The sequence below is a fragment of the Acomys minous genome, assembly GCF_964271855.1.
Source record: "Acomys minous genome assembly, chromosome: 18".
Lineage (NCBI taxonomy): Eukaryota > Metazoa > Chordata > Mammalia > Rodentia > Muridae > Acomys > Acomys minous.
Window position 1 is genome coordinate 58,700,592 of NC_140501.1, and position 22,152 is coordinate 58,722,743.

At 47.3% G+C, this 22,152-nt stretch overlaps 1 protein-coding gene across 2 annotated transcripts; it reads right to left on the reverse strand.

Annotated features, from left to right (window-relative positions):
* Positions 1–14,222: 14,222 nt before the first annotated feature.
* Positions 14,223–17,660, reverse strand: AMER2 (APC membrane recruitment protein 2). Of its 2 annotated transcripts, XM_084768306.1 has the most exons (2): positions 15,723–17,660; positions 14,223–15,341 (listed from the first exon to the last, which is right to left on the reverse strand). In XM_084768306.1, the coding sequence occupies exons 1-2, from the start codon at positions 16,477–16,479 to the stop codon at positions 14,470–14,472; spliced, it is 1,629 nt and encodes a 542-aa protein (XP_084624432.1). In that variant the 5' UTR covers positions 16,480–17,660; the 3' UTR covers positions 14,223–14,469. The 2 variants fall into 2 exon arrangements, with proteins under 2 accessions (XP_084624432.1, XP_084624431.1); XM_084768305.1 differs by having other exon boundaries at positions 14,223–17,660.
* Between the last annotated feature and the right edge of the window lie 4,492 nt (positions 17,661–22,152).

A 22,152-nucleotide genomic window follows, 5' to 3' on the forward strand; every position in this document is an offset into this window, starting at 1 on the left:
TCTCTGTCCATCAAGCAGGTGGCTAGAGACAAAAGATTTTCAAGTGCTATGTCACCTTGCTTGCCCTTCCTAGCCCTATACACAGCTAGGTTTCCATTCCCAGCCCTGCAGGCAGACCCAGGTGCTCCTCTCCCAGCCCTGCAGGCAGACCCGGGTGCTCCCTTCCCAGCCCTGCAGGCAGACCCGGGTGCTCCCTTCCCAGCCCTACAGGCAGACCCAGGTGCTCCTCTCCCAGCCCTGCAGGCAGACCCAGGAGTTTATTTCTTTGTCAGGCTAGCTTCTGGGTACCCTGCATGGAATGAGGTTAGGAGGCTCTCTAGCCCCCTGGATCCCCATCTCTGCATATCTCCCGTGAGGCGCTGGGCAGCCACTTCAGGAATCAGTTCCAGAAAGTAAACCTTTGAGGAGTCTCCAGTGAACGCTGTAAATAGGGGGAGGAGAGATGGCTCAGTAGTGAAGAGCTCTTGACTGGGAGAAAAACCTGTAGGACCCGAGTTTGTTTCCTATGGTCTATTCTTCGGCTCTCAGCACCCACAGCCCACAGCCCACCACTGCCTGTGATCTCAGGTCCAGGGGATCTTATGCCCACTTCCGGCCTCCTCAGGCACCTGCACACACATGGTGCACATACATACAACCAGGCACGTGCACACACACACACACACACACACACACACACACACACACACTAAATAAATAAATAAATAAATAAATAAATCTTTTTTTAAAAGCTGTAAATAGGGATTGTAAAAAATAATTCTTTATAGGTTCCAAGAGACCCAATCCCACAACATAACCAGGAAACATCTATAGGGCAGTTGGGCATGCAAGTTGTGAAAAAATGGTATCTATTTTTATGTATAATAGAATAAAAATAGGGAGGGGGAACAGGAAGATACAAGTGAGGGGATAACAATCGGCATGTAACCTGAATAAACTTTTTTGTTTTGTTTTGTTTTTCAAGACAGGGTTTCTCTGTGTAGCCTTGGCTATCCTGGACTCACTTTGTAGACCAGGCTGGCCTCGAACTCACAGCGATCTGCCTGCCTCTGCCTCCCAAGTGCTGGGATTAAAGGCATGTGCCACCACTGCCCGGCCTGAATAAAGTATTTAAATAAAAAATATATGGCATAAAATAAAACAAAAGAAAAAATAGGACAAAAATTAAAATTGTATTGCTGTCTACAGGTCTGCTAAAGTTAAGCCTTTCTGTGTCTTTAAATGTTTCAGTTCAACCCTGGCGTTGGCATTAGCAGCCTGACCAACTGACTGCAGCCTCCTCGGACCCTCTGCTCAGGTTTGAAAACTCACCAGGATGACTGAGGACTCTGAGGGAACTACATATGTCACGGCAGCTCTTATAAAGGACATGTGTCAGGCCCAGCCTGATGACACACAGTCATGGAGGAAGGGCACATAACCCCGGGACACTGGAGTGCTTCCCAATTCAGATGAGAAAGAGGTGTGGTCTGGCTTACAGTTTTGAAGGTTTTAGTCCAGGCCTGGGTGGCCCTGTTGCTTTTGCTGTGAGGAGGCAGTTCATCTTGATGGCAGAGCACGGCTGGGGAATCTCCAGAGACAGAGGAGGAGTCTAGCCCCAATGCCCCGCCCCCAAAGTTGTGCCTCACCTCTGCCTTGTCTATTAAAAGTTTTATCACCTAGCTGTAGCATCATGGCTGGGCTCATGCCTAATACAGGGGGGCCTCTGGGAGACACTGAACCCGATCTGCACCTTCCTTCCCTGGAGTTTGGAGGTCAAAAAGTCAAGCAGATGAAGTTGGCTCAAAGCCCAACCTTCTAATCACACAGCTTTTCCAGCATAGCCAGCTTCACCCTCAGGCACCACCTGTGAACTCAGTGTGGCCTCGGAGCCCACCAGGAAATGTGCAGATGCCCCTGAGAGGTTCCAAAGGTTACAGGCTTGCTCTCAGAAAGCAGAAACAAAGACCCGACAAATATTTTATTCTGCCGAAGTCCCTAAGCGTAAGACAAAAAGGCAGAAATGGCAGTAATGCTAATATGAAACAAAGTGACCAATTAAAATGTGCCAGTCCCCAGTCTGGGGTCACTATAGACCTTTTGACGTCATTTAAAAATCTACAAGTAGCTGGGCGTGGTGACACATGCCTTTAATCCCAGCACTCAGGAGGCAGAGGCAGGTGGATCTCTGTGAGTTCCAGGCCAGCCTGGTCTACAAAGTGAGTCCAGGACAGCCAGGACTATTATACAGAGAAACCTTGTCTCAAAAAACAAAACCAAAACAAAAAAATAAAGATCTGCAGGCAAGAAAACACCACAATCAGAAGGTCAATTTGTTCTTGAACCAAACATTGGGCTTGCACTTTCTGGTAAATAGGCCTGTCCACCCACTATAGAAAACCAGAAATCCCCCTGGACCATATGGAAAGGCACAAAGAGGTTGGCACCATCAATACATCAGGCCTCTGGCATATCTGAGAGGCTGAGAAAGCAAGATGTAACACCAGGCTTCTGATGTGCTGTCCCACGGGCCAGCTCAGGAGCTGGAAGCTTGTTAAAAACATACCACCATCTGGAGCAGTGTGCAAGACTTGGGACTATGAGAAACTGGGGTCTTCTGGGAAATATTGAGGTGCCATCAGCTGACGGAGAAAGATAACAAGATGGTCACCATAAGCTAGCCTGCCACCTTGGGAAGGCAAGATGTCCAGCATGAAGACCATTCGCTTGGTAGTGGGACGCGTGTGGGACAATCACGCGTGTGTTCCTGTTCCCTGATGTTCACGTCTCCTGAGAAGTGTGCAATGCTATGTATGAGAAGTAGATCACAGTTTTCCTTGAAATAATTTAAGTTGTTCCGAACGTCTGACCGCTTAGTACGCATAAGGAACTATCTTTTCCCCCACAGAAACTTTCACTCTCCAGACAGGAAGAATGTTATCATGAAACTTTTAACAACTGGGGCTAGGGAGCTAGCTCAGTCAGTAATGCGCTGGTTTTATAAACACGAGGACCTTAGTGCAATCCCAAAAGCCCACATTTTAAAAAGTAAAAAAGGAACAAAAGAGAGGAGAAAAAGAAACGCTAGGCATATGGTACGTGCTTGCCATCCAGGGCTGGGAAGGTGGAGATGAGTGGACGGATCCCTGGGGCTCACTGGCTAGCCCTGCTGGCCTGTTTGGCAATCTCTAGGCCAGCAAGACGCCCATCTCAAAACAAACTACCCAAAAGATAGACAGTGCATGAGGAATGACACCCAAGGTTACTCTCTAGGCTCCACATGTGTTCGTGCTCACAGACATGTGCATCCACACATGCAGACACGCACGTCCACACACACTGCCCTGAAGAAACGCATCCGTGTTAAGACACACATTTCACAATTCTATGTCTCCAAAAACTGCACGGCTCGTTCAATTGATGCTATCTTAAAATTATAATTGACAGCATCTTTCATTTCTTTGAAATAATGGTATAGCACTTTAGGTTTAGATGAAACATAAGCAACTGCTGCTTTTTTTTTTTAAATAATGTTATGAGCCAAAGCATTTGAAATTTAGAACCACTTGCTGTCCTGGGAGCTTGTAGATTCAGAGGACAGGAAGAGCAAGACATCTGCCTGGTGGAGTTGCTAAGGGAAATAAGACGCCTGTAGTGACCCTATTGCTTTAACATATGACATCAGTCTCCCTCCTATCTCTTAAAAGCTGAATTCTAATAGGGATTTTTTTTAAGGTGGTAATCCATCTTCACGTTTCTGGAGTTAGTCCAATCTGGTATGGTGGAGTGGTAGCTTTACAGGCAGTTCAGTTCCAGCTTTTCATTTCTTTGTTAGTGTGTATGTGTGTGTGTGTGTGTAGATGGTCACGCATTCTTCGGGTTCGTGTGTGTGAGTGGGGGTGCACGCGTCTGCCACAGGGCATTATGGAGGTCACTGAACGACTTTGGGTGTCAGGCCTTACCTTCCACTTTGAGCCTCTTGCTGACTAGTTCATATACCACAGTAACTGGCTTTCTAGCTGCCAGGCAGTCCCCTGTCTCCACCGCCCACTTCTCCATGGACGCACTGGGATTACATGTTACATGTAACATCTTGTCCAGCCTTATACATGCTTGTGTGCAAGTGTGTGCACTTAGATGCCTTTAATATCTAGGCTTATTTTAAAGTTCACTTGCACAACTACGGCCAACTTCCATTATACTTTATCTCCCTACAACCATCTCATTCTGAATTTTATATCTTTCCTATTTCATGAAAAAAAATACTTTTTTTCAGGACTTATTCACATATGAACTCACAAGAGACTACTGTGGCAGCAAGCACAGGGCCTGCAAGGGTCTGCACCAGATGGGGTCTTGGAGCTGAAAGGAGAAGTGGACACTCACTGCCATTCCTAACCCAGAAGCTACCTCCAACTGATGGCCACTTGCAAATGAGAAATTAGCTTTCTCCAATGGCATCTCACTGCACACTAACCACACTTAAGGACAGGCCCCGGGCCTTGCAGGAAGAGACCAGAACAAAGTGAATTCAGTGATAGTTTTGTAGACTTTTCCTCTCATATTGTTTGGTTTGGTTTGGGTTTTTTTTGTTTTTGTTATTGTTGTTGTTTTGTTTGTGTCTTACTGGCCTTTTGCCTGTATATTATGGTTTCAGATTTTTGTGTTGTGTGTTCTTTTTTGTCTTTTTTGTTGTTGTTGTTTTCTGTTTGCCTGTTTGAGGGAGAGAGAGAGAGAGAGAGAGAGAGAGAGAGAGAGAGAGAGAGAGAGAGGATGGAGGAAGAGTTGGGGAAGGCAAAGAGTTATAAGAATACATTGTATTAAGAAATTTTTTCAATTGAAAATTATTTATGGGGGCTAGAGGAATGGCTCAGAGGTTAAGAGCACTGACTGCTCTTCCAGAGGTCATGAATTCAATTCCCAGCAACCACATGGTGGCTCACAACCATCTATAATGAGATCTGGTGCCCTCTTCTGGCACGCAGGTGTACATGCAGACACAGCATTATATATATATGATAAACGAATAAATCTTTAAAAAAGTATTTATGGTAAAAATTCCTTTTCAGAGATTTGCTTTTATTTATGGGTGTTTTGCCTACATACATGTCTGTGTACCATGTGCACCCTGGGCCTTCAGAGCCAGAAGGGGGAAGTCAGATTCTCTGGAGTTAGAGTCACAGCTGGTTATAAGCTGCCATGTGGCTGCAGGGAATGGAATTCAAGTCCTTCAGAAGTCAGTGCTCACAACCACTAGACATCTTTCCAGCCCCTCTTCTTTCTTGCTGTTAGATGCTTTACAAAAGAACTAATTTTTGTCTTTTTTGAATAAAGTGTTTTTGTTTTCTTTTACTATTTTCAGATGTTATAAATGGCATCCCTTTAAAACTTTTAGTAACTTTATTTACGTGTATGTGTGTGTGTGCCTGGATGTGTGTGTGCAGCCCACGCATGTGGTACCCACAGAGGCCTGGAGAGTGTGTTGGATCCCCCAGAGCTTGAGTCACAAGCAGTTGTGAGTTGCCTAATGCAGACACTGGGAGTTGAACCCAGGTCCCTCTGCAAAAGCTGCAAGAGCTTCTAACCAGCGAGCCACCTCTCCAGCCCCTGCACAGTGCTTTTTAGTTACATGTCTGTGAGTTTCCTGTTATTCTTTATCTAACTGGTCTGCAGGGCTGGCGTGGAGTTCTGGTGATCCTCCTGCCTCAGTTATGGGGCCTAGCTTGAACCTCTCCTCTGCATGTGCTGAGCACACGCACTGTCATACGGAGCTGTTCACTATGAGGCTCTCACTCTTAGACCTCTGGAGCTGTGAGCTAAATAAACTTCTCTATAAAGTGCCCAGCCTCAGATATTTTGTTACCACAACAGAAGTCAGACGAATAGATTTGCACTGTTTACCTTGCCGCTGTTTTCAACACTTTAGGAGAAGTTTAATTTTAGCATCTCTGAACCTTAGGTTGGTTACTGCCTTATTGAAGGGAGGGGCAGAAGGCAGGGAAGGAATGTTTGTGAACTTGTTATCCAGTACTATTGCTCTCCTGTTGTATATTTAAAGTGAATAATCAGATTCTCGTTATTATTATTTTTGCATCATGTTCTGAAGATAAACATTAACTTTTCTTGACATGGCAAAACCAAACCTGTTTTAAGGAAGATGTACTTCAAAACAACACACGTGGTTTTCCATTCATATTTTTCAACACAAAAATGCTACAACTTTGTTATTCTTCACAGAGCTTCTGGGTATTTGAATCTGTAACATACAGGAACTAAAAATCTGTTACCAAACACAAAGTAACACAGAAAACAACTCTGGAAAGGTATCTGTGACCTTATTTTGAAGGTTACCCAAGAGTCACAGATTAGCTGGTCTCAGAGGGGATTCTAAGCAGGGAGTTTCCCAGAAAATGGCCTGGGAGGCAGGACACAGGATAACAAGCACGTTTTTCAAGAGGCAGCTGCCTAAAGTAAACAATTTTCAGTTGTTTACAAAGTGCGGAAAGAAAAATGGGCCTCTCATTAATGTGTCTACCTCAGTCTCACACACACACACACACACACACACACACACACACACACACACACACACTCCTCATGTCATTAGTTTATTTCCTAAGAAGTTAAAAGTCTTGGAAAAAAACCAATCCTGGAAAAATAACAGCCAACAGAATTTGCTTTAACTGTAAAGGAGCAACAGAATTTATTGACCAAATTTAAACACAATAGTTAAAATGGCAACATTGTATTTCCATTGAAAGATGAAGGAAAGGAGAGCCCATTAGTCCAACCTGTTTACATTTGTTAAAAGAGTGACTATCAAAACCAGCAACATGCACAGTAGTACATATGCACAAGATGGAATTATATCAACAAATATACAAAATATTCAAAATAAAAATATTTACAGGTTTAAAAATATAAACATTGATTCATCTATCCCATTAGACCATTGGAGCAGCGAAGGAAAAAGGACCCTATTGGTGTTTAGAACCCTTCTTTGAAGTAGGTTTGGAAAAGCATAGAGTTTCGCTCTAGGAGACTAATTTTGGATGTTTTTTCAGGGGATCAGCATTCTATTATAAAAATAATATCTATAGACCTACCAATTACTAACAATTTTCCGCCTGTGCACAGAAAACGATGCAGCTGGGCCCTGTCCTCACAGGCTCTCCCGTCAGGAAGATGACTAGGGAAGTGGAGTTTCCTCTTGGGTGTCCTTAGCCACTGTTGCTGAAGAACCCGCACTTCCTTATGACCCACTGAGATGCTGCATGGGAGGTGACCAGGGGCTGGTGGGGTTGCTGGTGACAAACGAAACCCACAGGACTTTAACATGAAAGTCATTTTCACTGACGTGATCTTAAATCTACCACTATCGATCAGATCGGCTCGGCTAAATTGATTCTGGAAGCAACGAAAATGGTCAGCAGTTCACGACTGGACAGGTGAGAGCATTCATTAATTCCACCTGGCTGCCGGGGGCAGGGTCTCAGATGCGAGGACTGTACACACGTGATCATGCTGCGTTCACTCGCCATGCTCCTGTACCCCTGGGCCACATATGTTCTAGTATTTAAATGACCCAGATTTGAAGATGTGTGAGAAAGCTGAGTGCATCTCGGAGAACCAGGAAGCGGGGATGTATGAGCAGTGTGTGTGTTCTTGTACGGAGGAGAAAGTTAACTGTTAAATACCAGCCCGCTACTCCTCCAAGCCTATAATCCCATGGGCGAAGAGCTGGCATTGGTTCTCCCACTGTGTCCCGTTACACTAAGGCAGGGGACAAGTTGACCAAAGGTAGGCAGCATGTGTAAGAGCAAAATAATCTTGTTAGTTGTGATGTTGATGCAATTTCAGCCTGATTTCCCCCTAAGTACTGAGAACAGTGTCTCATCAGGATCAAAGAGAAAGGAAACAAGATCGAAGCCTGGGGCTGGAGAGATGGCTCAGAGGTTAAGAGCACTGGCTGCTCTTCCAAAGATCCTGAGTTCAATTCCCAGCAACCACATGGTGGCTCATAACCATCTGTAATGAGATCTGGTGCCCTCTATACATGCAGACAGAACACTGTATACATAATAAATAAATAAATCTTAAAAAAAAATCCAAGCCTGATGAATTTCCCACTGAAATTGCTTTTCTGGCTGTATTATTGGCAAAACAGAGATAGGTTTATATAGTCCAGAAGCACAATCTAAATAACTGGGGATAGGACCCCAAATTTTAACTGTCCTAGATAGGAAAACACTTGCTTGTCCCTGGGTCACCTTTTTAGACTTGTAGATTTTTTTTTTAATGAAGGCCATTGATGGCTTTTAAAAAGACCAAGTACAGTTTTTATTGAAATAATCATTTAAATGGCGTCCACCATCATGAAAATGGAGTTTGGTACTCATAGTTGAAAACTTCAACTATGGTTTCTTGCTTAAAATGAGTAATTGTAAAGGTGAGTGTTGGCTGAAACAAAAAAAGACCTCCAACTATACCCTGGGTTGTGGAGTCGGGTTCAAACACTGCCCCTGTTATTCCAAGTGTGACTCAGGCGTTAATGGTCTTCAACCTTCTCAAGAAGCAGGTCCTTCCTCTGGAAAATGTAGCCCAAACAAAGATGACGTGCTTCTTTGTGTGGGCTGTCAAGATAACGCTGTAAAACGAGCGTTTTTTGCGTCATTTCTAACGCTGCAGGAAACACAGCCTACGGAAGTTGGGAGAATTAACCATCAAGGGATAGGATGTGCTCAGTAAACATCAGCTGAGTGAACTGATGAGCTGGAAAGTGTAAATCAAGATTCCAGGGCCACTGCGGAGGCAGGAAGGTTGAGGGTTCATGGTGGAAGGTACTTGCATCTGGAACTCAGAGCCGGACCCAGGCAAAAGCTAGCTCAGCTGACAACAGACAAAAGTTGATGGTGGAGAAAGTAGGCCCTTGTAAACTGATGCTAAGGGTGTAAAATGGTGTGTCTGCTGTGGGAGACGGTATGAAAGGCTTAAAAAAATAAAATTAGTGTATGGCTCAGCAATTCCATTTGGGGTATTTATAGGAAAGGCTTGGAATCTTGAAAAGACATTTCCATCCTCCAGCACACTGGGGCATTCTTCACAGTGGCCAAGGCACAATATCATGCCTGTTGACAGGTGACTAGGCAAACAAAATGCAGTATACGTCGGCACAGTGGAATTGGCATCCAGGAAGGGCAAACTCCTAAAGACATGCCGGGTGAGTGTTGAATGTGGGAGATGCTGTGCTCGGTTAAACGAGCAGGTCATAAAAGCATAAGACCTACCAGAGCGCACTGTTTTGAGGTATCTAAAACAGTCTCCAACTCCTAGAATCAGAGAGCAGAATGGTGGTTGTCAGGGGCTGGAAGGGGGGCATGGGGAGCTGCTGATCAGTAAGCCATAAAGCGTCCGTCACTCCGGGATGTGTAAACGCTAGAGGTCTGCTATAGGCAGTGTGCCTATAGTCACGTGTACTATGTTGTACACGTAAAAACTGGAGGGCAGACTTCATGGTGAGTGTCTTTACTACAATGAAAACAACACAGAGTCCTCAGAACAGGGAGAGTCTAGGCTTAAGGTAGGAAAACAAGTGAAGCGTGCCTGGCATGGCCAAAATCCTACCAGGGAAGAAGTGTTGCCATGGCAACAGAACAGACTTCTGTCTGTACTTTCCATGTTAATCCCTAGAAGGAGAGGGTGTTCCAAAGAGAAGGAAGCCAGTTGTTTGTCTATGGCCCACAGAGGAACAGGGAGCTGCACGTTTCCCTGTGTGTGACCGAAGCACCAGCATCTTAGACACAAGGCTAATTTCAATCCGTTTGGACGTGAGGGCGATGGATTCAGCAGCTCTCAGCTCTTGTGTTACCCCAGGACATTAAACAATTTACAGTTCTGCCCTAGAGACGAGAGAGAGAGAGAGAGAGAGAGAGAGAGAGAGAGAGAACATAGAAAGGGTCATAAGGAACAAAAAGTCCTAACAGGGGACAGTTTGACCTCATACGGCAACATAGAGGGTGGGGAAACTCTCTGTTGTGCTCTGGAGCAGCACTGGCACACGGAGCTTAGCAAGGAAGCGTTGGCTACGGTCAGGAAGTCTTAGAAGCATTTGTGTGGTTTAATTTACCCCCATTCTGTTCCAGCGTACACACCATACACATGCAAAGCATACAAAGGTGAGGCGGGTTTTAATGAAGCTTGAGAAAATCCAATAACAGCACAGCCACCTGTTAAGTGCCCCCCCCAACTGGATTTTTTTTTTTAAGTATTAGAGACAGCGCATGTCCTGGAAGTATGTGTTGCATTGGATTCAAGTCACTATCATAAAAGCTGTTGTCAGTCAGCTGGAGGCTTCCTGACACTTTAATCTCCCCTGCTACTGCTCAAGAAAGAACTCCTCTCCCCAATTCAATTCCAAACCACCTTTCAAAAGCCCCCTCTGTCTGCAGATGGAGCAAGCACTCCCTTTCTAAGTGGCTTTGAAGCAACAAACTGCTTCCTTGGACCATCACCCAAGTGGAAGGCCCAGAGCAGCACTGTAGAGCTGGCAGCCACTGGTAGTTTGAAAGCAGGGACCAGGTGACACAGTCAGTGACCACTCAGAGGACACACTAGCATCTTAGTGACAGGGAGAGGCAGACGCTTGAGTTAATTCTTAAGCACCCATGAGGGAGGCAGAGTGTTAGGTGACTGTTTTAAGATGTCTCAGGAAAGGCCAAGCGCAGCGACCCGAGTCCTCACCCTCCCAATGCAAGGCAGACACGTGCAATGGCTAAAAGCGAGGAAGGAGCAAAACACGCTAACGTGATCCAGAAGAGGCCAACAGCACGGGAAATGTCATATTCTCACTAACCAACTATGACAAAAACAAAGGGGGAGAGAAAGCCATCTGAGGCGACCTCTTCCGATAAATCCTCTTAGCGGGAGAGCTTCCCCCAAATAGACCAGAGAGACAGAAACAGTGAGAACTCTTAGAAAGTGTGCTCAGAGAAACTATTACACCTGAGAGGGCCTTTTTGACCTCGACAATTGAGTCAGCAGAGGGCTCTTTGCATAATAACCTCAACGAAGGAAAAATAACTGAGACCAGTGAGTAAGCCCTTTAAGCTGGGCACGACATCGACGCCTGCACAGATTAAACACCGAGTGTGTATTCGCATGTCAGTAGGCAGATAACCTTTGTGCAAGATGCATCTCAAGGAAGTCCTGATGATCTGCATTCCATGGTTACTGTGTAAAATAATAAAGCATTTACTTCCTCTTGTGGTTATTTAGAATGCTGTAGTAAAAGGAAGTGCCTCCCACTCCATGCTGGAGGAGAATAAGGCCCACTGCTCGTAGAGCCGTGTAGTGTGTGTGCATGTGTGGGTGTGTGGGTGTCTATGTGTTTGATATCAAAGACCTCTGTCTGTGTGCAGAGCCATTAAACTGACAAATTCCTGCCCAACAATTGCTTTGGCTTTTTGCCCTCTAATCTTATGCAGTTCTTTGCCCAAAGGGTGCCAAGGACCTGAGAACTGTACATACCAAGAAAGCATCATTTGCTCACATCTGGCCTTTCTCTAAAATACAAAACAAAACAACAACAACAAAACCAAAAACCAGCAAAGGTGCCTGTCCAGTCCTCACAAGACTAGTTCACAATATATCCATAAACAGTTGCATGTAAATCTAGAAACTTCTTGCAAACGCAGATAAAACCCTTGGCACAAGAGAGCAACTCTGACTGATCCCTTTGCTGTGTGTGGAGAAGGCTGACTACTGTCCCACCTGCTAATGCCTAAGGACGTTTAACTCTCTGCCAAGTCCTTTATTTGACTGGCATGGCTGCTGTTCTTAAAAGTGCAGGGTTAAAAAAGAAAAAAGAAAAAGAAAAACCAGGAAAAAAGAGAAGTGTGGTGAAAAGTATTTTATAAACAAGACATGTTGAGTCTTAATTGCCAGGAGAAATGAAGGTAAAATCTTACTACAATTTTCCTTCACTTACAAAGAAAGGATGCAGAAATAAGGCCCCTCGAGCTGGAAACACTTGGAAGAGCGGCTCCTGGTGCCTCTGCAACCAGCTGCCATGACTCTGACAGTGTCTCACCCCATTCTTCCTTTGCTACCTTTCCTACACAGCTGAGCAAGTGCCAAGAAAATCCAGCCACAGAGTCGTACAAAGGGGAATATACTCTTTGCAGGGAAAAGCACAAGGGAAAAGCCCTTTGTTTTCCTGCTGGAAGCAACATCTACATCCTTTCCAGTTTGCAGGGGCAAGCAACTGCATTTTGGGGTCTAAATACTTCTATCAATAGCAATCACATTTAAAGTCTTTTCTCAAGGACAGAAATAACTTCCAGAATATTGCCAGATCTCAGCTGTTTTTGAGATGCCTTTTGTCTGTTAGTTTTTAGCCAGATGAGCGCCTTCCTGAGCGTGGATGAGATGCCTGCATGGCTTCTGATAGTGAGTTCAGAACACTTTAGGGTGATGAGGACATGGAGGCGTCTCATCTAGAGACACAAGGAAATTAAAAAGTAAAGCGTCGCTTCGAGGTAACACCAAGGACCCGAGACAATACAGTAAAAGTCAGCCATCTGACTAACTGTGGTTTGCAGCAGACCTCTGCGCCACCCCCCCCCCTTTTCTAAGGAAATAGCTTCCAATGGAAATGGGAGTGAGCTTCCTCTATGCCTTATCAAGTTTTCCTTGATGCCCACTTATTTTTCCTTCCTTCGCACTATTAAAATAAGTTTCTCATATATTTAGCTTCCTCTTTTTTTTCCCTTTTACAAAATATAACGAAAATCTTAAAACACAAAATAGCAGACCATTTCTTAGTCGTCTCTCTAGAACTCAAAATTACACTGTGCTCATGTCATTCACACGCATGCAGGGTCACTGGGACCTGTGCCATCCTCCTGAGGAGCATCCTCCTGAATGTGCCGCAGCACCTCTGGTGGGAGCTCCCGCCCTTTGAGTTAAATGCCCTGAAATGCAGCCCCAGAAGGGTATCAGTTTAATCAGCAGACACTAATGGCATTCTAGGAACCCCTCCACCGTGTCATTCAAACTGCCAAGGCAGCAGTGTTTCAGCTGAAGTGTTAGAAAGCATATATCGAGTCAAAGCCACTTCTCAGAAAGTGATTTAGTAGCATGTTCACATACTTAGGTTTGGCAGTATCATATGAAGAACACACTTGTCTCGGGCATAGGTTTATATAACAAAAGTCACATTAATAGTTTTAAACTTGTATTTTTCTATTAGTTTTTGATGTGTTCATTTCGGACTTCCTATCTTTGGGGAAATGGTTGGATCCAACATTTTATAAACCAGGTTTTTTATTAAAAAAAAAAACTCTGGTTTGGGCTGAAAAACAGACTCTTAACCAAGACTAGCCAAATCATTGTCCGAGGCATCAATGTATATACGTATATATGGGCATATATATATGTATATGTATGCATGTGCAAAGAATCCTAATAAATCAAAAGCAGCACTCTCCCAGGCGGAAATACGTAAAGAACCTCAATGGTTTGTCATCATATCCAGCTATATACCAGACTTTAAATTGTATATAATTGACGTGTTATAAAAATGTTAAACTGTAAAATATACATAAGCCACACACAAGAAGGTTGAAGTTTGCAAACATCAAAATACTGGACAATTAGCATTTAGTGATTTAGATCTTTCCCTGATCCTGAATTCTGCACCAAGAAGGTGGGGTGGATCCAAAATATACACAGACAAACAAACAAGCAAAAAAAAAAAAAAAACCCACATAAACTACTCGTGAGCCTTTTATTACTCCTCAGACAAACGATCTGAACCCGCCAAACTAACCTTCTCTGTTTTCTTAGAAATAGAGCTTTACCTATTTGCATATCTGGCAACCGGAAGCTGGGGACTTTCTTCCAATCGGCAGCCCCCTCTTCTCCAACACATAGCTACATGAATCTTTCAGCTTTTCAGGTGTTTTCCACACAGTGATAAAGCAATGGATTTTTTGTTTGTTTGTATGTTTGTTTGTTTTTCCTGGAAAGAGAGGCAAGAATTCTGCTGTTTAGTGACTCCTCGAGGCCCTATTGACTCTAGAACAGACTGATATCCTGGCATGATTTTTGTTGTTGTTGTTGTTGTTGTTGTTAGGTTTGGTTAAATCTTATTTTCTGCAAAGGCAAGGAAAGGTGACTTCTGAATGATCCATGAATTAAGGGGGGGGGGGAGAAGAAGAAGAAAATGAAAAATATTTTTAAAAAAAAAAAAGGTTAAAAGAAAAAGGAAAGTGCCACAAAAGACTTATCAGAAACTTATCTGAGCTCCAGGTGTGACAGCCCCAGGATGTCCTTCTGCCTCCGTCTCCAATAAAGCCTTAGAGGCCACAAGGAGAAGGGTGGGTCCTAAACTATTTGCTTTGGGGGAAGCAAACTTCCTTCTGTGGTTTCCAGGGGGAAAGTTGTAATCCTTAACATATGACCCATCCATCCTCCTTGGCCTCGGAGACCTCACAACTTTTTGGCACTGTCGTGGCACGCTGCTGCCCTGATGGTAGTTCCAGCCAAGCCCCGGTTGCTGACCCTGCGGACCAGCACTTTGGAAACAGGGATTTTTGTTCTGGGCATCTCACTCCTGGCTGGTTGCTGGTGCACCACAGGATGGCTGGACGGAAGGTTGGAGAGATGCTTGATGCTAATAGGAATTTTAGAGTCCTTCAGCAAGCTGCCTGGTGTTCTCAGAGGACAGGTGATGGTGCCTGGAGACACCGGCTTTAGCCGGGACAAGCAGGGGGGGTCCTCTGTGGCAGGAGGGGCTGCTGGGCTTCCTTCAGGTTCAACATAGAGATCGTAGAGGGCATCGCCACTGTCGCTATCCCGGGGAATGACCACCTTTTTGCTGCTGCTGCTGGCGCTCTCTTCTTCTGGGCCAGGAGTGGTGGAGTCCCAGTAGCCCTCGTCACTGTTAGGGACACCTTCTTGATGTTCCTTCTCTGCGTGTTTCGGCTCCTCCTTCTGCTGGGACTCAATGGGGATCCTGTGGAGCCTCCTGCGCTTGACGGAGGACACGTCCTTGGCCACTTCCCCACACCGGGCATTATTGGAGGCCTCAGAGGCCAGCTTGGTGTCCGAAGCAATGGCCGCCTTGGCTGCGCCCTCTTGGGGTCCTTGTCCTTGGTCCTCAGTCTGGGACAACATGTCCCAGAATTCCGGGAGATAGGTGTCGTCCACCTCGTCCGGGCTGGCCATCTCCTCCCCTCCTCCTTGGTAGGCCACCACGCTGGGGTTCTTTTTAGAGAGAACTGGCTTGCCTGGCCCGGGGACATGCTTGTCACAGCTGGGGCCTGCCTCCTCTTCTGGGTCTGCAATAATATCTCCACAGCCTGTAAGAGAGTCAAAGCTTTTCAGTGAAGTCACGTCAGAAAACATCAAACAAATACGATCTGCCGACGGGTCTGAGGGTGGATCAACAGAGGAAGGGTCAGGGATGGCAGACGCCCGGCCGCTGCCACCTTCGGAGTCGACAAGGGGGACGGTCTTTATCGGAACGTCACCTGTCCTGGACGCATCCTCCTCGGCCTCCTGGACCTCACCGGCTCCCGACTCGAGGGCTGCCCCGGGCTTCTCCGCGCACCGATGCCCCTCGGCGTCCTCTCCCCGAGCGCTTTGGTCGCCAGGGCTGACGGGGCTCGCGGCCTCGAGGCAGGTCCGCGCCGGGGCGCGCTCGGCGGACGCGGGCGCCTGCTCTCCCCCTGCGGGCTCACCTGCTGCGTGTCTCGCGGCGTCCTGACCCGGGCTGTCCGGGCGGCGCGCGGCTCGGGGTGGCTCCTCCTTGACGCACTCCAGGCTGGCGGTGAGCGAGCCGGGCAGGACTAGGCTTCCCGGGCCCGCCGCGCGCGCCGCCTTCTCCTCCTCTTTGCCGCGCTTGTCCCTCCGGTGCCAGCGCATGCTGCTGAAGATCCCTTTCAGCCCCCTCTTTTGTTTGCCGCCAGCCTTGCTCGCCTCGCCAGGGTCTCCCTTGCAGGTCTCCGATCGCCCGTTCTTTTTCAGCAGGGAGAAGAAGCTGTGGGACTTGGCCACCGAGCTGCTGGCCAGGGAGCCCAGGCCAGGCCCGGCGGCTTTGGGGGGTCCGGTGATCGGCCGGGCCCCGCCGTGATCGCCCCCGCCAGGCGGCTCCTCCTTTTTGCTGCCCTCCAGCACCAATACCTCGGCTAGTCCGTCGTGGGTCCTGCTTCTCACCATGCCCGCCGGCCCCGCGCTCTTCCCATCCCCTTTGTTTTTGACCCCAAAAATGCTGGGCATGGTGCCCCCCGATTTCCTCTTCTTGAATAACTTGAACGCAGCCTTATTGATCTTCCCCGACGGCGGCTCTGCGGCGGGCGTTTCCGCGGCGCACTCACAATGCGAGTCCATGTCTGCGGCGAGGGCCCCGGCCTGCTCCTGCCTCCTGCAGACCCCCGCGCGCGCGCCGCCGCGATCGCTGACAGCCGCGCCGCCGCCGCGGCTCCTGCCCGTCTCCATGGAAACCGAGCGGGATCAGCCGCTGTCGTCAGCCGTAGGCTTGCGCCAGGCCACTGTCACCCGCGTTCTAAATCAACCTGAGCGGCTCTCGCTGCTGCGCGGAGGCTACTGCAACTGCGGCGGCTGGGGCGCACAGACCGGACTGTCTCCCCTCCTGCCAAGGACTTATATAATAATACCCTGGGCGCCATATAGGTTTTTGTGTAGCAGAAACCTTCAACACAGCCTCGAGCTGAAAGGGGAAAAAATGAAATTTGCAATTGTGGGCGATTGGATCTCAGTGCGTCGATTCATTCTCACCACCCAAGATTCCACCGCCAGCCTACCTTTCCCTGGGAGCCCAATTTCAGACATCAACACATGCTACCCCATGCCCACAAAGAACAATGCCTTTTCCTTTATCATCTGTCTCAGACTTCATGCAGCCTCTTGCTTTTCTCGGGCCTTTCACACAAGATCTTAACATGTGGGCACTAAACCCAGGAGGCACCACGCCAGTCTGTCCACGCCTGTGTCTGGCCTGGTGCTGAGTGTGGTCTTCATTATATTCCTGTGGATCTGATTGCCTGTTACAGAAGCAACAGCGGTCAGTAAATACGAATCAGCAACAAAGTGCAGCTGTTCCTTGGGTGGAGGTTTCCCTGGTCCTCTGGGAAGCCATGAAGCTTTCATCCCACACCCCAGTGACATGGGGTTTATGTCACAGAAGTCACTGTCCAGTTTCCAGTTGGTCACAAAAGATGGAGCATGCTGAGATCTTAGCTTGGAAAGCTCCAATCCCTCTACAGGTGGCCTCAGAGGCCCCGGGCTCTGTCTTCCTCTCCGTGCTGTGCCCACTCTGACCCAGGCTATGACCACACCCCAGGACCCACTTGCCATCTTCTCCAATAGGACAGGAGGGGAAAGATACCAACGAGACAGGGTTCAGAGGTCCCTGAGGTTACCCTGACCCCACTGGTGTAGAAGCAAAGAAAACTCTGTTTCAGGAAACAATCGTGTCTGGGGAACTTTGCTGTATTCTGACTTTGAAGGCAGGGACCGACCGCTAACATTTCCTAATCAAGGACTTATCAGCAAAATGGGGAGGGACTTGGAAAAACTACATTTTATGGTGTTTAATAGCATTCTCAAATATTATTTGATTATATATACTATTTACATATGCAAACAAATGCCAGTCTTTACTGCTTCTCTTGTGTTTATTTTCTGCGTGTTACTTATATTATGCAGATTCAGTTCTTGGCCAAGGTAGCTTCCATGGTTCACGTTTAGGTCATGGAGTTGAGAGTGGTTTTACATTGTTCTTTCTCATTTTGATGAAAAAAGAAAAAAAATGCTCCAAACTGAGGCTGGGTACAGTGGACTTCTCTGCTATCAGAGTCTGAATCCCACTGGCTCTCTCCACCTGTTTTGCAGGACTCTTTATGAACAGGATGTAAGGAAGACTTTTTTTAAATTTTTTTAAAATTGTTGTTTAAAAAACATTTCTTGTGTGTGTGTGTGTGTGTGTGTGTGTGTGTTGTGTTTGGGCACACACGTGGCACAGCAGAGGACAACTTGTGGAAGTTTTCATCTTCTGCCCTGCGGCTCCTAACAGTGGAGTTTGTCAGGCTCAGTGGCAAGACTCCTTACATCCCAAATCATCTCACTGGCCCGTTTCCAGAAACCCTAACTGATCATGTAACATGACAGAATTGAGTCCCGTTTGCCCTGCAAAAGACGAGGGGCGAAGAACTATAAAGAGAAAGCCATTTGTTATTTCTTTGAAAGCTGTGGGACGACAATTGGAAGTCGGCCTCAGTTCTTTAAATCACACACACACACACACACACACACACACACACACACACACACACTGCTGACTAGATATATGGGTTACTACGTAAGTAACTATGTCAGTCTGAAATTGCTTCAGACCACAATTGGGAAGAACAGGCAGTCTAGAAGAAACACAGGTCTCTGGGCCTAAGAGTTGGCCTAGGTGACCTGCTGTTCATCCTGTAGAGCACTGTGTCTGCCAGGACAGGCCAAACGTCAGTCATCTGCATAAGACGTCCTGAATCCCCAGGGAGAAAACTGACCAAGGACACTGGGGTTTCTGTCACTCCCTTGGGACATAGATACTCAAAGAGAAAAGGGACAAAGCAGCCTTCAGTGTAGCGAAGGCTTCTTGGTGCCAAGTCACCTACCTGCGGAGGAAGGAAACAGGACTCTCAGAGCCTTCTGCTAATCCACTGCAGCCACCAGGCTAGAGAATGACAGAGGTCTCCTGGCTTTCTCCCCCAGGTGGGAGAGAGCAGTTGACACGGAATTTATTAAAAGGCCCACATTGGTTAGAGAGAAGGCAGGAACAGCAGGACGGCTGATGATAAGAGCGCAAAGATCGCTGTTGAGTGGTGGGCTGGAGTGAAAGGCCAGAGTTACAAATCAAGGCACATTGTTCATAGCTAAAATGTGGGCAGCAGCCAGGCCTGGTGGTGTAGGCCTGGAAGCTCAGCTACACGGGAGTTAGAGTCAGGAGGATTGAAAGATGAAGGAAGGACCTGATGGGCTACAGAAAGGCGTCAAGCCCAGCCTCAACAAGAAAAGTAAAAAGAGCCTCAGGCCACAACTGAGAGCTAGACAGTTTTCTAGTTTGCCCAAGGCCCTAAAATCAAATCACATCCCCACCACCTCCACAAAGTAGGGCAGGCAGAGATTATATTTGTACAAAGCAAGAGATTCAAGGTGATTTTACCAGAGGCACCCCAGTTTGTTTTATTGTATGTATGTATGTATGTATGTATGTATGTATGTATGTATATATATTTCCTTCTTCGTGGAAGCTCATTTTAGAGCTGGAGAAAATAAATAGAGGCCTGAGGGAAAATATCCAATGGGAGAGCTGCCCCAAAATAATGAGGGTCTCCACAAAAGGACATGCGGTAGAGTTTGCTGGGAAACAGGAGCAAGCTTTGCATTTGCGGGACAAGGGAGGAGTCATCACTGAGTTGTGACTTTTCTCTCTGGAGGAATTCACTCAGAACAAGAAAAGGACTGAGAAAAATGCCTTTGAGATGTGGCCTCAGCGCCAGTTACCACCATCATTTCCTGTGTGCAACGTCTCCTCCACAACCGATCCCCTGTCTCTGTCCTAAACTTGCCACGTGGACTCTTCTGTCAGGTGAACCACACAGAGCATCGGAGTACCGTAAGGTCCCTGAGCGGCTGCTGTTCCAGGTCACAGCGTTTAGGATGGAAGTGCTCACTGGCTCTATGTTCAACCGGCCTCGAACCTCTGAAGTATTTAACCGAGGAGATTTGGAAAATGATTCCTGAGTTGAGACTGGCGCTTGCCATGTGCAGACGGGCTGGTCAGTGTGGATCCCTCCCCGCCAATGGGAAATACCCAGCCTCTGCTCTTGTCCATTCCTGCCTTATGATACCTTCTCCAAGGTGGTCATGCCAATGAGGGTTAAAGGTCCAGGCCGAAGTCTTTGTGAGGGACAGCATCCATATCCATATGGCCAAGACCAAGCTGTCATCTGGGTCCAGTCCTCGATCAAAGGTCTATGTGACCAAATAAAGGTAAAGTGAACACTTCTTTGCAATGCTGGTGGGTGCTCTGGGGACACACAGGCCAGGCAGTGGCAGGCAAGTCTGGCGTTCCCAGTAGCAGTAGTCAGTTTCCTGGGGCTAATGTAACAGCCTACCTACCACAGACCCAGGGGGCTTCAACACAGCAGGAATCTGTCATCCTTACTTCTAGAGGTCAGAAGGGCAAGCTCAAGGTGGCACTAGGGCTGGTTGTGACTGTGGATCCTGGGAGAGGCTCTGCCCTGTGCTTTCTCCTGGTCCTGCCCATTGTTCAAATCCTTGGCCTCCCCCACGCGCCCCCGCCCCATTGGTGGAAACATTCCATTTTAATCTCTGCCACCAATGCCACAGGCATTCTCTGTACATCTGTCTGAGGTGCTTCTTTTCTCAGGATGATGATGCCAATTGTGTTAAGATCTGTCTTTTGGAGGCAGGGGAGATGGCTCAGTGGTGACAGCACTTGAAGCACATCAAGTGAGGACCTGAGTTTGGATCCCCAGTGTCTATGTAAAAAGTCGAGCATGATGGTTACCCCAGGGCTTCGAGGACAGAGACAAAGGATTCCTAGAGGTAGCCAACTGCCAGCCTCGCTCCAGGTTCAACAAGAGATAGTTAGTCAGTGGGATAAGGGAGAAAGTGACAAAGCGAGATGCCCATCCTCCTCTGACCTCCGCAGTCACGTGCATGTGCACACATATACACACCCCATACACGTGGTCCGTCCTACAATCTCATCTTATATCTTAGTTACATTTTCAAAGACTGTTTTACAGTAAGGCTCCATTCCTGGGTATGAGTGGTTAGGGGTTCCCCATGTCTTTTGAAGCATACATTTCGACACACAGCAAGCATTATTGCCTACATTGGTGATGGCATCTGCTGTTCCTTCAGTCCTTCAACACAGTCCCCAGTTCCTTTGACCCAGACACTGCTGTTCTTGGACTTGGGCACATGTAGTTCCACCCTGGGCATGGGCTACTCCGATATAAAGCTCTCCTGAAAATATTTGGAGTATGGATCAGCTTCCTGGGGGGGGTGGTGTCAGCAATGTGGAATTGCACTGTGAACAGCCAAAAAAACAAACAAACAATAGAGAAAGTAGTGATGGTCAAAAAGAACAGGTTCTAGCCGGGTGGTGGTGGTGCACGCCTTTAATCCCAGCACTCGGGAGGCACAGGCAGGCGGATCGCTGTGAGTTTGAGGCCAGCCTGGTCGACAAAGTGAGTCCAGGACAGCCAGGGTTGTAACACAGAGAAACTCTGTCTCGAAAAAGCCAAAAAGAAGAAGGAGAAGAAGAATGAGAAGAAGAAGAAAGAGGAGGAGGAGGAGGAGGAGGAGGAGGAGGAGGAGGAGGAGGAGGAGAAGAAGAAGAAGAAGAAGAAGAAGAAGAAGAAGAAGAAGAAGAAGAAGAAGAAGAAGAAAAGGTCGTGCTGTGCACTGTGCAGCATATAAGACCCATGAGCTACTCCAGGCCCGGGACTGTCCAGGGGAAACGTATCCGGGTATTGGAGTTCCCACATCGTGGAGAAAATAGAACAAGGGACATAACTGACTAGGTTTCTGATCAGCTCTGTTCATGCACCTAACCCAGGACAGCCTGAAAAACATCTCACAGAGTTTCCAACAATCTACTCTTTCAAGATTGTTTTCGTTTTTCTCTCTCTTTCCTGCTTTGTTGTGTCAGAGACACTCTCAGAAAAGATTCTGTTTTAGAATGCAGGGTGGGACGGGGTCCCTTCAGCTGTCAGCTCCAAGGCAAAGCCAAAATCAGAGCAAATGAGGTCAAATAGCCGAGGGTGTGCGGACAGGATGCCAGGGCTCTGGGCTCCAAGCAACAGGAGTAGAGGGGCAGCCACATTGACTGCGGGAAGTCAGGAAGTCAGCTAGTCCCAAGGGAGGCAAGAAAAACCAGCCTGACCAGAGAGCCCAGGGCTGGGAGCTGGGAACCGAGGCTGGACCGCGGCTGTGGAACTAGGCTGTATCACAGTGCGGTGATGAGGCAAGGTGTACCGAAGTCTATGCCTTGCTCCTTGGGGGGATGTGGGCTCATCTTAGGGAACTCTCCTCTAATTCCACTTCTGACACAAAGCCAACGTC

What these genes read in the sequence shown, in the direction of transcription:
- AMER2 (XM_084768305.1), bottom strand. Translation starts at nt 16,479, where the DNA reads ATGGAGACGGGCAGGAGCCGCGGCGGCGGCGCGGCTGTCAGCGATCGC.